The sequence below is a fragment of the Lipotes vexillifer genome, unplaced genomic scaffold (genome assembly GCF_000442215.2).
Source record: "Lipotes vexillifer unplaced genomic scaffold, Lipotes_vexillifer_v1.1 scaffold1728, whole genome shotgun sequence".
In the NCBI taxonomy this organism is placed as follows: domain Eukaryota; kingdom Metazoa; phylum Chordata; class Mammalia; order Artiodactyla; family Lipotidae; genus Lipotes; species Lipotes vexillifer.
Window position 1 is genome coordinate 232780 of NW_006784330.1, and position 16028 is coordinate 248807.

General features: G+C 34.4%; 1 protein-coding gene across 1 annotated transcript in view; it reads right to left on the bottom strand.

The window, feature by feature from the left end:
* Positions 1 to 8638: 8638 nt before the first annotated feature.
* Positions 8639 to 16028, bottom strand: part of RBM41 (RNA binding motif protein 41) — a 66246-nt gene continuing 58856 nt past the window's right edge. The window contains exons 6-7 of the mRNA XM_007456698.1: positions 11157 to 11304; positions 8639 to 9200 (exon numbers count right to left, since the gene is read on the bottom strand). Of these exons, the coding sequence (XP_007456760.1) occupies positions 9034 to 9200; positions 11157 to 11304 (315 nt within the window). The 3' untranslated portion in view covers positions 8639 to 9033. The remainder of the gene's footprint in view (positions 9201 to 11156; positions 11305 to 16028) is intronic.

The following is a 16028-nucleotide window of genomic DNA, read 5'->3' on the forward strand; positions in this document are numbered from 1 at the left end:
TTTGAGCATATTTATAAGTATTTCTGTATAATGGACTTCTAGAAGTAGATTTTCTAGATCTTCATAATTCAATTTTTAAAAGATACTGACATATATTAACGCATGTATGTGGAACCTAGAATAATGGTACAGATGAACCGGTTTACAGGGCATAAGTTGAGGCACAGATGTAGAGAACAAGCGTATGGACACCAAGGGGGGGAAACCATGGTGGGGTGGGGATGGTGGTGTGCTGAATTGGGCGATTGGGATTGACATGTATACACTGATGTGTATAAAATTGATGACTGATAAGAACCTGCAGTATAAAAAAAACAAACAAAAAAACCCCAACTAATACTAAACTGTCTTTGGGTTATTTGTATGGAAATATGTTAATATAAATGTTTCAGAAATTACATGAAATTCCTAAAAATCTTATATGTTCTGGTATAATGTTATGTCATAATTCTAGTTATTACTTTAAAATGTATATCTCAGAAATAACTAAATTTCCTTGTCAATTGCATTATTATGAACTTTCATCAAATCTTTAACCGTAGTCATTTTTAAGTCTTTTGTGATTTACAGACAGTTCTGGGTGTACTTTGATGCTTTTGCAAAAATGTTCCTATAAAAGGGTTTCATCTTCAAGGAACTCATGGAAAAGACTCTGCCAAGTACAGGTTTCTGGTAACTGACTATACTGCTGAACTGAATGAATAAGCATTTTCAGAATTCTAATGGAAGACTGATGAATTCAAAAAAGCACTAACAAAGATCAAGATGAAAAAAAATTAATTACATGGGACTGAGTGAACTGATGAGGATGATTATAATTTTTGTGACTTTCTGTTTGAATAAAAAAAACTCCCACAAGGACTCATAGGCAAGAAATATACAAATCAATTTTCACTGCAAAGTAAAGGAGCTGTTACAGTGGAGGATTACTGGACTGAATGTCAATATTATGACATAGTATGAGTGTATTTCGTGTTTGGTAATTGTAATCATTGCTTTTGTTGTGGTCATCCATTTACAATGCTTGGTGTCAGTTTATTTATCTCTTGTAAAAATAAAAATACAGTGTGTGTGTGTGTGTGTGTGTGTGTGAAAAAATCGGGGGTTGCCTACATTTAGTGCTAAAAGCTTTCCTTTTCCCTGTATTCTGCTTTTTTTTTCCCCTCTGGGTAGACAAACTATTCTTCATTTACACTAAAACTTTCTTATGAAAGATTATTTCTTTGCTGAAATTGTTTAGTTTAGAGGCCATGTAGACTTGCTTATTTTGTTTATACATTCATGGTTTGTGAATAAATCTGCCATGTTTTATTACCTAAAAAAAAAGATACTGCCAAATTGTCCTCCTAAAGGGTTATACTTATTTATACTCTCATCCAATGTGTATGACAGTGTCTATTTTCCATACCCTTGGAAACATTTGATGTTATCAATCTTTGTAATATTAACCTTCAGACAGGTTATACAAACATGACACCTAGTGCCCAGATCTTGGATTCTAAATACTTTTTTTCCCCAATAAACGGAACTAGGGCATCATGTAGAAATGGTTGATTCTATCACTGGGGTAGGGAATACATACGATGAGCCTGGAACATCTTGTAGTGCCAGAAAATAAGGAAGTAATCAAAAAATGGGGACATGTCAAAATGACACAGAAGCTCCCAATGGTCAAAGCTGGAACAATTTGAACAACAAAACAATGATAGTATTAGGTTATAAGTCATAGAATAAAATAAACATCCATTAGTCTATGCTGTTATAAGTAAATGTGTAAATAAATGGGAGAGAAGGGACATCTTCCTCAGAGAATTTCAATGAATACATATAGATAAAATGGAAGGAACAGAAAATCACCATTAGGTAAACACCACAGCAGTAATTGTCATCATAAGAACCACTAATGAATGCTAAATTTGGTGGGCAAAAGTATGATGAGAAACAGAATATTTGAATGGTCTCAATGTATCTTCCTACAAGATATTCATTAATTATAAAGAGGAAAATAGTAACTTTATAGTGAAGCATAGCAGACAGTATCTTAACCAAATGATCAAAGTTAACATCACCAGTATTAAGACATGTCAGCATCAGGTATCTCCTGATATTATGCACTAAAAAAGACAATACCATTTCAGTGGTATTCTCACAAACAATGCATAACCTCAATCTAATCATGAGAAAATGTCAGACAAACCCGTTAGGGGCATTCTATAAAATAACTGACCAGTGAGAACTGTCACAATTAGGGACAGATTAAGGATATATGATAATAAAATGCAGTATGGAATCCTGGATCATAAAAGGACATTAGTGGGACAAACAGAAAAAATCAAATAAGGTCTGCACACTAGTTCATAGTACTGCATCAGTATTATTCTCCGGGACTTCCCTGGTGTTGCAGTGGTTAAGAATCCGCTTGCCAATGCAGGGGACATGGGTTCAAGTCCTGGTCCGGGAAGATCTCACATGCTGCAGAGCAACTAAGTCCATGTGCCACAACTACTGAGCCTGCGTTCTAGAGCCTGCATGCCACAACTACTGAGCCCATGCGCCACAACTACTGAAGCCTGTGCACCCGAGTCCGTGAGCCACAACTACTGAGCCTGTGTGCCGCAACTACTGAAGCCCGTGTGCTCTAGGGTCCACCTGCCACAACTACTGAGCCTGTGTGCTGCAACTACTGAAGCCCACACGCCTACAGCCCGTGCCCTGCAACAAGAGAAGCTACCATAATGAGAAGCCTGCGCACTGCGACGAAGAGTAGCCCCTGCTCGCTGCAACCAGAGAAAGCCCTCGTGCGGCAACGAAGACCCAACACAGCCAAAAAAAAAAAAATTATTTTCCTAGTTTTGATAACTGTACTATAGTTATGTAAGATGTTAACATTGGGGAAGCTAGGTGAAGGATATATAGGAACTCATTTACTATTTTTGTGACTTTTCTATAAATCTAAAAAGGTTTTTTAAAAAAGATGCAGCAAAAAAGAGAGAGCTAATTTTCCTAATTTGTGTTACTACTCTGAACATTGTTCTTAGTTTATCATTTATATTTCAGTTTCTCTATAAGTTTTCTTTTCATTTACCCACTTTTTAGTTGGATTCTTGACTTTTGTATATTAAGAAAACTATATGCATTCTATGTTAAGGAAATTAGCTTCTGTGTGTGGCAAATTATTTACCAGTTTGTCTTTTGATTTTTTTAATGGTGGGTTAGTGTGTATATGTGTATATAGATTTTTTGAACTGATGATTTCTGCTGACCTGTGGACAGAAAATAAGGAATAGTAGCCAAGTGACTTTAAGTCTTCAATAGTGATCAAAAGACCACAGAATAGGAACAATACTTTATGGAAATGACTTTGAGAAACTTTTTCTTTCTTCCATTATAAGTTACATTTATTTAAACATTTACATACAGTAAAATTCATCCTTTTTGGTATACAATTCTAGGAGTTTTGACAAATGCATACACTCATGTAATTATAATCAAGATACAGATAATTTCCATTATTAAAACAAATTCCTATTCTATCTTTTTGTAATCAGTCTCTCATTTTTAACCCGTCACCCACTGATTTGTTCTGTTCCCATAGTTTCATCCTTTCCAGAATGTTATATAAATGGAATCTATCAGTAAGTAGCCTTTTGAGTTTGGCCTCTTTTACTTAGCAAAATGCATTTGAGATTCATCCAAGTTGTTGCATGTATCATAGTTCATAATAGTTTTTATTGCTGAGTAGTATTCCATTGTATGGATATATTACAGTTTATCTATGCACCAGTTGAGGGACATCCTCCATTTTTATTTTCCTCTATTGTTAATGGTCTGCAGGTCTAGTAAAGGGCAGAGGTGAGATTTTATACCCAACAGGAAGAAGTTTCTTCTGAAAAGTCCAGCTTAGAAGTATGCTCCTGGGTAACATGTGCAAGAGGTTATACCAGTATAACTTACTTCTTGTCCTTTAAACTATATTTAAAATTGGAGTTAATCCTAAGTGAGCAGTATATCAAAGGAACAGATGTTTGTCCTGAGTATAGTTAGATGATATCCTCAGAGCAGGCCTGACAAATATTCTGGAAGCCAAGTCACTGGTAGAATATTAAAATTTTCTTTATTTAAAAAAATACTGAAAAAAGTAAAAATCAGCCCAAATCACACTTGAAAAATTTTATAAAGCAAGTCCCCTTTCAGCCTATCCAATCCCACCTCTAAAAGGTTTACAGTTTGGTATGTGTATTTCCCAGCTTTTTCCTAAGTTTATTCAGAAATATCTATATATACATATATCATACATACACAAATGCTTTTGTTTATAAAAAAGTATTCTATATATATATATACACATATATATATGTGTGTGTGTACATATATTTATACACACACACACACACACCTTTTTAACATTACAAAATCCTGGACATCATACAGGTCAGAATGCATTAATAGATATATCCCATTATTTTAATGCCTGTATAGTATTCCACTAAATGGATGTGCCATAATTTATCCATTCTCATACTGATGGACATTTAGGTTATAACCAGTATTTGTATGTGTGTGTGACTTTATTAAAATATAATTCAGGTAAGATAAAATTCACCCATTTAAAGTGTTCAATTCATGATTTGTAGTATATTCAGAGTTGTGCAATCATCACCACAATTTTAGAACATTTTCATCAAGTTCTAAAGAAACTCCATACACTTCAGCTATTACCTGAAGCCCTAAGCAACCACTAATCTACTTTCTGTCTCTGTATATTTAGAATCATATAATATATAGCCTTTTGGAGTGGCTTCTTTCATTTAGCATGTTTTCAGGGTTCTTCCACGTTGTAGCATATATCAGAAGTGTTCCCTCCTCTTCTACTTTTTGGAAGAGTTTGTGAAGAACTTGTATTAATTCTTCTTTAATGTTTGTGAGAATTAATCCAAGAATCCATTTGAGCCTATGCTTTTCTTTATGGGTATTTAAAAAAATTACTAATTAACCACTTTGTTACAGGTTATCTTCAGATTTTCTTTGTCCCCCCCCCCCAACAACTGGTTTCAGGAGTTCATGTATTTCTAGGAATTTTTCTATTTCAAATAAGTTACCTAATTTATTGGCATAAAATTGTTCATGGTGTTCCTTCATAATTTTTATTTTACATTTTTATAAGGTTGGTAGCAATGTTCCTGCCTTCATTTCTGATCCTAGTAATTTGAGTCTCCTTTATTTCCTGGTCAACCTACTGAAAGGTTTATCACTTTTGTTGGTCTTTATACAGAACCAACTTTTGGTTTTGTTGACTTTTTATTCTCTATATCATTTATTTATCTAATCTCTTATTTCCTTCCTTCTGCTTTTTCTAGTTAGTTTCCTTCTCTTTTTCCAGTGTCTTAAGGTGTAAAGTGAGGTTACTGATATGTTATCTTTCTTCTTTTAAATTATAGGCATTTGTACTTATACATTTCTAAGCACTGCTTTAGGTGTAACCCAGAAGTTTTGGCATTTTGTGTGTTCATTTTCACTCATCTCAAATTAATCTTGTAATTCCTTCTTTAACCCACTGGTCACTTAAAAGTGTGTCTAATTCATATTTGTGTTTCCCAACTTTCTGTAACTGATTTCTAACTTCATTCCATGTGGTCAGAGAACACACTTTGCATGGTTTTAATCCACTTTAATTTATTGCGGTTTGTTTTATGGTATGTGATATGGTCTGTCCTGGAGATGTTTCATGTGCACTTGAGAAGAATGTGTATTCTGCTCTTGTTAGGTGAAGTGTTCCATAAGTCTCTTTAAGGTCTAGTTGATTTATAGCATTGTTCAAGTCTTCTATTCCCTTGTTCATCTTCTGTCTAGTTCTTATTGAAAATGGGGTACTTAATTCCCCAACTCTTATTGTATACTTTTATATTTCTCCATTCATTTCAGGTTTGTTTTTTTTTTTGCGGTACGCAGGCCCCTCACTGCTGTGGCCTCTCCCGTTGTGGAGCACAGGCTCCGGACGCGCAGGCTCAGCGGCCGTGGCTCACAGGCCCAGCCGCTCCGTGGCACGTGGGATCCTTCTGGACCGGGGCACGAACCCGTGTCCCCTGCATTGGCAGGCGGACTCTCAACCACTGCGCCACCAGGGAAGCCACATTTCAGTTTTTGATTCATGTATTTTGGTACTCTGTTGTTAGGTTCATATGTGTTTCTAATTGTTATATCTTTCTGATGGATTGACTTTTATCAATATAAGATGTCACTCTTTACCTATAGTGACATTTTTTTGTTTTAAAGTCCATTTTAAATAGACTTTAGATAATAGTATAGCCACTGCAGCTTTCTTATAGTTGCCATTTGCCTGATATTTCTCTCTATCCTCTAACCTTCAGTCTGTATCCTTGAATCTAAAGTGTGAATCCAATAAAGAGCATAGAGGTAAGGCTTTTTTTTTCCCATTTTGATGATCTCTGCCTTTTGATTGGATCGTTTAATCCATTCATATTTATTATTAACATAGGTGGACTTACGACTGCCATTTTACTGTTTCTTTTCTATATGTCTGAAGTTTTTGTTTCTCCATTCCTTTTTGTTTGTTTTTTTGTTTTTTGTGGTACACGGGCCTCTCACTGTTGTGGCCTCTCCTGTTGCAGAGCACAGGCTCCGGACGTGCAGGCTCAGCGGCCATGGCTCATGGGCCCAGCCGCTCCGTGGCGTGTGGGATCTTCCCGGACTGGGGCACGAACCCATGTCCCCTGCATCGGCAGGCAGACTCTCAGCCACTGCACCACCAGGGAAGCCCTCCATTCCTCTTTTTGCTTTCTTTTGCATTGAATGTTTTCTAATAAAACATTTAAATGTCTTTAATATTTTCACTATGTATTTTTAGTTATTTCTTTAGCGGTTGCTCTAGGGTTTACCATACACATCTTAATTGGCTTCAGCTATATACTAACTAAATTCCAATGAGATATAAAAACCTTATTGCTATATAAACCTATTCCTTTTCTCACTTTTTGTGGTATTATTGTTATTATTATTTCTATATTACAAACCCAACAATACATCATTATAATTATTACTTAATATAATTTTATGTCTTTTAAAGAAGCTGAGAGAAGAAAGAATAAGTATATATTTACAACTTTTTTATATTAACCTTCTTATTTCCCATTTCTTATTTTCTTCATTTGTTCCTGTGGATTTGAGTTACCATTTTAGAGTCATTTCTTTAATCCAATACAGCTTTGTTTCCACCCACTTCCTTTGTCTTGTTATTGGTAAATATATTACAGCTTTATATGTTATAGATCCAACAATGCAACTATATACATATTGTCTTATAAAATAGCTTTTTAAATCAATTAAGAAAGGAAAAATGTATTTTGACTGTCTTTTATAATTACATAATTACCTTTACCCATGCTAATTTTTTAGATGTGTAGATTCAAATTACTGTCTGAGGTCACTTGCTTTCCACCTGAAGAACTTTCTTTAATATTTCCTGTAAGTCAGGCCTGACAGCAACATAGTCTCCCAGTTTTTGACTGTGTGGGAATGTCTTTATTTCATCTTCATTTTTGAAAAACAGCTTTATTGAATATAGGATTCTATATTGACAGTCTTTTTCTTTCAGCACTTTGAATATGTTTTCCCACTGCCACCTCCATTGTTTCTGATGAGAAGTCATCTCTCTCATTGAGGTTCCCTTGTAAGTGGCTTCAGTTGTCTCATGTTGCTTTCAAAAGTTTCTCTTTGTCTTTGGGTTTTAGCATTCTTATTATGGTATGTTTGTTGATTTCTTCTTATTTATCCTAATTGGGGTTCATTGAGATTTCTCAGATGTGTAGATAATGTTTCTCATCAAATTTGGGATGTTTACAGCCATTATTTATTGGAATATTTTTTCTGCTCCTTTCTTTCTCTGATATTCCCATTACAAGTTTGTTGGAGTGCTTAACAGTTCTTTACCCCATTATATTTTCATTATTTTTTCTTTCTGATCTTCAACCTGGATACAATTATCCCATTAAACATCACAACCCAATGAGGTAAGTAGTATTATTATCATCATTTTTATAGATGAGAAAACTGAGGCTCAGATTAAGTGACTTGCCAAGGTCACAGAGTGGTAAGTATGGCTGTGAAGTTCAAACAGGTCTGACTCCAAAGTTTGTACTACTTCCTCTATATCATATCATCTTTCTATTCTCCAGCAACTACAAACAAACAACTGGGGGATTTGGGGTAGGCTGTCTCTCTTCTAGAGAGCTCTTTATTTCTACCCCTCTTTAGTATTCTTTGCTAGTATGTTCCTCTTCTAAAATTAATATATCTAATCCCTAACATGTAATAGACAATGATTCAATGTTTATTGCTTTGAATTCAATCATTACTCAATGGTAACTAGCTTAAATGACTATGAGAACATAAATGTTTTGATCTAAATTCTTTCATTAGAAAAAATATAAAGCTATTTGAAGACAGTGATAACTTAATAGGGAAATGTCCATTAAATATGCTGACTAACTTATGAAAAATACCTACTGTTACTGCTGATAGGTCTCATTCAAGAGCATTTGCTGATGTTTAGGCCTGGAGTCTTGGTCATTTATTTACTAGGAAAATAAATTTAGGGACAAATGGGCTCTAGAAATAAATATTTCAACACTTAATTAGTTTTTTAGTTTTGTATATATAGGAGCCAGTCTTGAAAGAATGTTATCTCTAGGGACAAATATTTAAGACCTCATATAAATTATAATGATTAAAAAAAAAACCCTTGGAAGTAATCTACTGTAATTTATCCTGAGAAAATGATACTCTTTATTCCCTATTCTCCATACTCATTATATTGTCTATCCCAGAGAGTGCTTGATTATAGAAAATGTTTTCTACCAATTCTTTCCAAAAGCTGAAAGGGATTTTAATTCAGTTTTCTCTCCCTCAGTTAGCTTCTCTTCTTCAATTCCAAATAAACTGCTATCTATATACAAATCCTAGATCTTAGATTCTGATGCAAGAAAGACCTCCTGGGACTCACAATCTTTATGTCTTCTAGCTGCCACTGATTTCTGTAGTATTATCTGTAGTAGATGATATTAGAGAAGCAGCCTGGATATCTGACTGCTGCTTTTTGTTCTTTCCAAATTCTATCACCAATATTTTCCCACGTAGTTTATATCCATTTACTAGATGCAATGCTTGCCATGCTATTTCTGTATCTAAAAGAGAAAGAAAAAACATCAGTTTATATGTGGCTTAATATATTTTATTCCAAGTCTAGTTTATGTTGTTTTGCCTTGGAGTTCAGTGTAGGCTATAAGGCCACGTAATTATTTGATTTTATTGGGTTTTCTACAATCTCAAATTTGTAATAACTCAGCAAGATTAAACTAATGGCTAAGAATAACAACAATAAAATCTTAAAATGGATGTTTGAGAGCTTCTCCTAATTCAACGATATAGGTAAAGAAACAAGGATACAGACAGTATGTTAAAGAGGGTTAAGCTATAACTAATAATACACAAACCTCTATCTTAGATAACAGATTATAGGTACTGTAAGAATGAAATCATTTTCAAAATGGGGAAGACAAATAAAAGAAGTTATCATGGTATTGAGGACATTTTGCTACTTTTTCCTTTTGATCAGAGAGTGGTTGTAGGAGCCCTCATTAGGATAAGTAAGTTTAAGAATGCTTGCAGGCATATGGAAGCTTGAGGTGTAAGCGTATATAGCATATAGCAGGAGGATTTGATTTATGGGTCTCAGAGCCTGGATGTGGGAAATTAGGAAGGAATGGAATTACTGCCTAGAGTCTGTGAAATCATAAGTGGACAAGCAATGTTTTTAGATTGGACCAATTTATGTCTCATATATGTATGCACTACAAATTTTCAAATGCATGTATAATTACTAAAATGGCTATTTATTTAGAAGTACTTAGTGTATAAAGCCTTTTTATTACATATCTTTTCAATTAATAGATCATATTAGGTGGGGGTGCATGAAGTAATTTTATAAGTCTAAAAAGGGTTCTCACACTTGAAAAGACTAAAAATCACTAGCGTTGAGGATCCACAAACCTTCAATGAGATAGGAAAGATGGTACAATGCTGTATGAAAAGAATGCAGGGGAGTTTGGCATTGCTCATGTGTAAAAGCACTTCCCTTTAAATAGATTACTAGGATATATATAAATGATGATACTTTAGGGATAATAAAAGGCACAGCTCCTACCCAGCCTCCACCAAAAAAAGAAAGTCTGGTCTGTCATAGGAACTGAAATTCCTATACAGGTATAACTTTTTAACTGCACTTTGCTTTATTATGCTTTGCAGATATTGCAGTTTTTTCCCTCAAATTTAAGGTTTCTAGCAACCTTGCACTGTCAGATGATGGCTAGCATTTTTTTTACCAAGAAAGTATTTTTAAGTTAGGGTATGTACATTGTTTTTTTAGACAAAATGCTACTGAACACTTAATAGACTACAGTATAGTACAAACATAACTTTTACATGTGCTAGGAAACCAAAATATTCATGTGACTTGCTTCATTGGGATATTCACTTTATTGCAGTGGTCTGGAACCGAATCTGCAATATCTCTGAGATATGCCTGTATTATTTCTCCCTTTGGTTTAGGATACTGAAATCATGTATTAAGATGCAAACAATAGTTAAAAGAATATATCACCTACTAGTTAATTATGAATTACTAATGAATTAGCATAATATGGCATAATAGCATAATATCTTGCAGTCTCTTAGTCCTAAAGGAATAGGGCATAATGCAAGTATGAGTGTTCTGATCAGAATACCAATACATTAATAATTAACATAATTATAACTTGGACTAGAAATACTATTTTCAGCAAAGGGAAAGTAAATTTTGATGGCATGAGTAGGAAGTGCCAAGACTGAGGAAAAGTGAGGACAAAGGTGTAAAGTGGTTGTGCACTGTCAAAGGAGGAGAGGAAGCACAGAAGGGAAAGTAGAGAAAAATTAAAAACATGCTTTCCTTAGTTCTCTTCCCTTCCTCCCATGTGCTTGGCCAAGCACATACTTCTCATGTGCTGTAGAGAAATCAAAGCGCTATATCTAAACAAGAGAGGGGATAAGTAGTCACTAATGAACTTATGCTACAACTGAGTAATTATCCAGATGAAGCTACTTACTGGGAAAAGTGATAAAAGCCTGCCCCCTCATTCGTCCAGTCATCATTCGGAATTGAATTGGAGGTCCTTTCTTCTCCTGGAACCGAGCGAATAATGAGACAAGATCTCTTTCGGTCACCCGAGGGCTAAGGTTCTTCAGGTATAACACCTAATATAAACCAAGGATCACCAGAAATAACACATTAGGGAGGTAAGGCAACTATTTAATTGTGGTAGGAATTAGTTTCAGATAAAGATGGTGGATTGAACACATGCATCTAATTTCAATCCCTCCAGAAAACTCTCCAAAAACTATAGAGACTTTTTTTTTTTAATACAAACTGACAAGGTAAGGAAGAACAAGGAAAGGAGGCAATAGCAACAATATTCTGGAAGCTGGAAAATAACTGAACGAGTGTACTCAAGAAAGCTGAATCTTAAAACAGCAGTGGAGAAAGCCAGGAACTAACCCAATCTACACCTGAGAATCCTCAAACAGTTTAGGAACTGATATATTCAGGTGTCTCTGGAAATGGATGTAAAGAGCTGGGGTTAAGATAAGGTGGGTAGGTTGAAAACTCTTTAAAAAAAGGTTAGATCTTTAAACACCTCCCTTATAATATGCTACTGGGTAAAGACCACTCCCAATCTTGGTGAATACTGGAGGTTCATTCTCTGAACACAGGGAGAGCTAGATACAGTTGAGGATGAGAATACTGCTCCTAAAAACTAGGAGGTTAAGAGAAATAATGCATTCTGAATGATGAGGTTACCCCAAACACTTCCTCACATTAGGCTCCCACAATGCTGGTGGTACTCTCCCATGCAAGAGTTCTGAACTCTTCTCTGGGGAATCTGATTACCCCAAGAAGAAAGATCTAAAAATGCTGATTTTGGATGTGGAATTTCTCCAAGAAATGGACGAGCCAGATGACTTTAAGTGAAGCTCAAAGTCAATAAGGATCACTCATTTGCTCAGAGCTTCCAATCTGTTTTTGGCCCCTACTCATAAATATGAGCACAGATTATCAGGCATCTGAGAAAAGCCTCTAATGTGAAAGAGAACAGAGCAAACAAAGAAATGAAATCAAATGGGAGAAAACAGAAACTATGCAAGGACAAAAAAAAAAAAAAACACTTCAAAAAGCCATCACTAATACCCTCAGAGAAATAAGAGAAAATATTCCATCTATTACAAATGAGATGCTATAAAAAAAAAAGAAATATTCAAGAAAACAAAAAAGAGCTCTTAAGTGTGATTGAACTTAGTTCTTATCGGCTTAAAATAGATTGTTATGTTTTGGGTAAGTTCCATGTAATTATAAAGAAAATACCTATAGAGGATACACAAAAGAAAATGAGAAAGGAAAAAAGCACTTCACTACCAAAAATTCTTTGAAATACAAAGGAGGACCTCAAGAAAGAAAAAGAGCAACAAAAGAGCTACAATACAGAAAACAACTAATAAATGGCGATAGTAAGTCCTCCCTATCAATAATTACTTTACCTATAAATGGATTAAACTCCCTAATCAAAGACGTAGAGTGGCTGAACAAATAAAAACCAAGATCTGACTGTGCTGTCTGCAAGAAACTCACTTTAGATTTAAGGCCATACATAGGCTGAAAATGAAAGGATAAAAAAATAAATTCCATGCAAGTTGTAACCAAAAGAGAGCAGGGTTGGCCATGCTTATATAAGATAAAATAGACTTTAAGTCAAAAACTTTCAAAGGAAACCAAAAAGGATATTATATAATGATAAAAAGGTCAATTTCACCAGGAAGATATAACTACTATAAATATATATACATCCAACATCAGAGCACCTAAATATATGAAGCAAACATTGAGAAAACTGAAAGAAGAAACAGAAAGCAACACAATATTACTAGGAGATTTCAATACCTCACTTTCAATAGCAGAAGAAAAAGTAGAAAATTCACAAATTTGTGGAAACTAAACAAAAATACTCTAGAACAACTAATGGGTCAAAGAAGAAATCAAAAGGGAAATTAGAATATACCTTGAGACAAACGAATATGAAACCACAATATGCCAAAATTTATTGGATGCAGCAAGATCAATGCTAAGAGGGAATTTTATAGCATTAAGTGCCTAAATTAAAAGAGGAGAAAGCTCTCAAACAACTTAACTCTGTACTTCAAGGAACTAGAAAAAATAGAATAAACTAAGCTCAAAGTTGTCAGAGGGAAATAATAAAGATTAGAACAGAAATAAATGAAATAGAAATTAGAAAAATCATAGAAAAAAAATCAACCAAACTAAGAGCTGTTTTTTAAAAAGATCAACAAAATTGACTACCTTTAGTTAGGCTAAGAAAAAAAAGAAGACTCAAATAAAATTAGCTGTGAAAGAGGAGTCATTACAATGGATGCCACAGAAATAAAAAAGCATTATGAGAGACTACTCTGATAATTATATGCCAACAAATTGGATAACCTAGAAAAAAGGATAAATTCCTAGAAACATAAAACCTACCAAGACAAAATCATGAAGAAATAGAAAATCTGAATAGATATATAACTAGCAATAAAATTGATTCAGTAATCAACAAAGAAAAGCCCAGGACCAGATGGCTTCACAGGTGAATTCTACCTAACATTTAAAGAAGAATTAATACCAATGCTCCTCAAACACTTTCAAAAAACTGAAGAGGAGGAAACACTCCCAAATTAATTTTATGAGGCCATCATTACCCTGACCAAAAGCAGAAAAAGACATTACAAGAAAAGAAAACTACAGGCCAATATCCCTGATGAATACCGATGCAAGAATCCTTAACAGAAAACTAGTAAACTGAATTCAAAAGCACATTTAAAGGATCATACACCATGACCAAATGGGATTTATCCCTGTGATGCAAGGATGGTTCAACATATGAAAATCAGTCAGTAAGATATAACACATTAACAGAATGAAGGATAAAAATCACAAATCATCTCAAAAGACATCAATGGACAGATATTCCAGACAGAAAATCAATAAGGCAACAAAATGACACAATATAACAGACAGACTTAATTGATATTTTCAGGACATTGCATCCAAAAGAAACAAAAACAAAAATCACCAAATCAAACAAAACAACAACAACCAGAATACACATTCTTTTCAAGTGCACACTGGAACATTCTCTAGGACAGACCACATACTAGGACACAAAACAAGCCTCAACAAATTTAAGAGGCCAGGGATTATTTCAAGCACCTTTTCTGACCACAACAGCATGAAACTAGATATCAACCACAGAAAGAGAAAGAAGAAAAAAATGATTACATGGAGATGAAACGTGCTACTAAAAAAGCAATAGGTCAAAAACAATGAAATCGAAGAGGAAGTTAAAAAATACCTTGAGACAAATGACAATGAAAACACAACCATACAAAATCTATGGAATGCAGCAAAAGCAGTCCAAAGAAGGAACTTCATAGTGATAAATTCCTTCCTCAAAAACAAGAAAAATCTCAAATAAACAACCTAACCTACCACCTAAAAGAATTAGAAAAAGAAAAACAAATAAAACCTAAAGTCAGCAGAAGGAAGGAAATAATAAAGATCAGGGAGGAAATAAATAAAATAGATATCAAAAAACAAGAGAAAAAAATCAATAAGCCAAGAGCTGTTTTTTTGAAAATGTAAACAAAACTGACAAACCTCTGGTCAGGCTCAATGAGAAAAGAGAGAGAACCCAAATAAATGAGGAGAAATCACAACTGATACTGCAGAAATACAAAAAAACCATAAGAGAATACTACAAACAATTATATGCCAACAGACAGGACAACCTAGAAGAAACTGACAAGTTTCTAGAAACATACAGTCCACCAAAACTGAATCAAAAATAAATAGATAGTTTGAACAGACCAATCACTAGAAGTGTAATAGAATCTGTAATTTTAAAAAACTCCCCACAAACAAAAGTCCAGGACTGGATGTCTTCACTGGGGAATTCTACCAAACATACAAAGAAGAACTTATATCAATCCTTCTCAAACTCTTCCAAAAGACTGAAGAGTAGGGAACACTACCAAAGTCATTCTATGAAGCCACCATCATCCTGATACCAAATCCAGACAAAGACACTACCATAAAAGAAAATTACAGGCCAATATCTTTGATGAACATAGATGCAAAAAATTCTCAACAAAATATTAGCAAACCAAATCCAACAACACATAAAAAGGATCATACACCATGATCAAGTTAGATTCATCTCAGGGTCACAAGGATGGTTCAACATATGCAAATCAATCAATGTGATACAACACATCAACCAAAGAAAAGACAAAAAACACACGATCACCTCAACAGATGCAGAAAAAGCATTTGATAAAATTCAACATCCATTCATGATAAAAACTCTTATCAAAGTGGGTATAGAGCGAACATATCTCAACATAAGAAAAGCTATTTATGACAAACCCACAGTCAACATAATACTTAACAGTGAAAAGCCTTCCTACTAAAATCTGGAACAAGACAATGATGACCACTTTCACCACTTCTATTCAACATAGGACTGGAAGTCCTAGCCACAGAAATCAGATAGTAAAAAGAAATAAAAGGTATCCAAATTGGAAGGGAAGAGGTAAAATTGTCATTATATGCAGATGACATTATACTATATATAGAAAACCCTAAAGACTCCATACAAAAACTACTAGAACTGATAAGCAAATTCAGCAAGGTAGCAGGATACAAGATTAACATATAGAAATCTGTTGAATTTCTTTACACTAACAATGAAATATCAGAAAGGGAAAGTTTAAAAAAAATCCCTTTAAAAATTACATCATCGGGGCTTCCCTGGTGGCGCAGTGGTTGAGAGTCCGCCTGCCGATGCAGGGAACACGGGTTCGTGCCCCGGTCC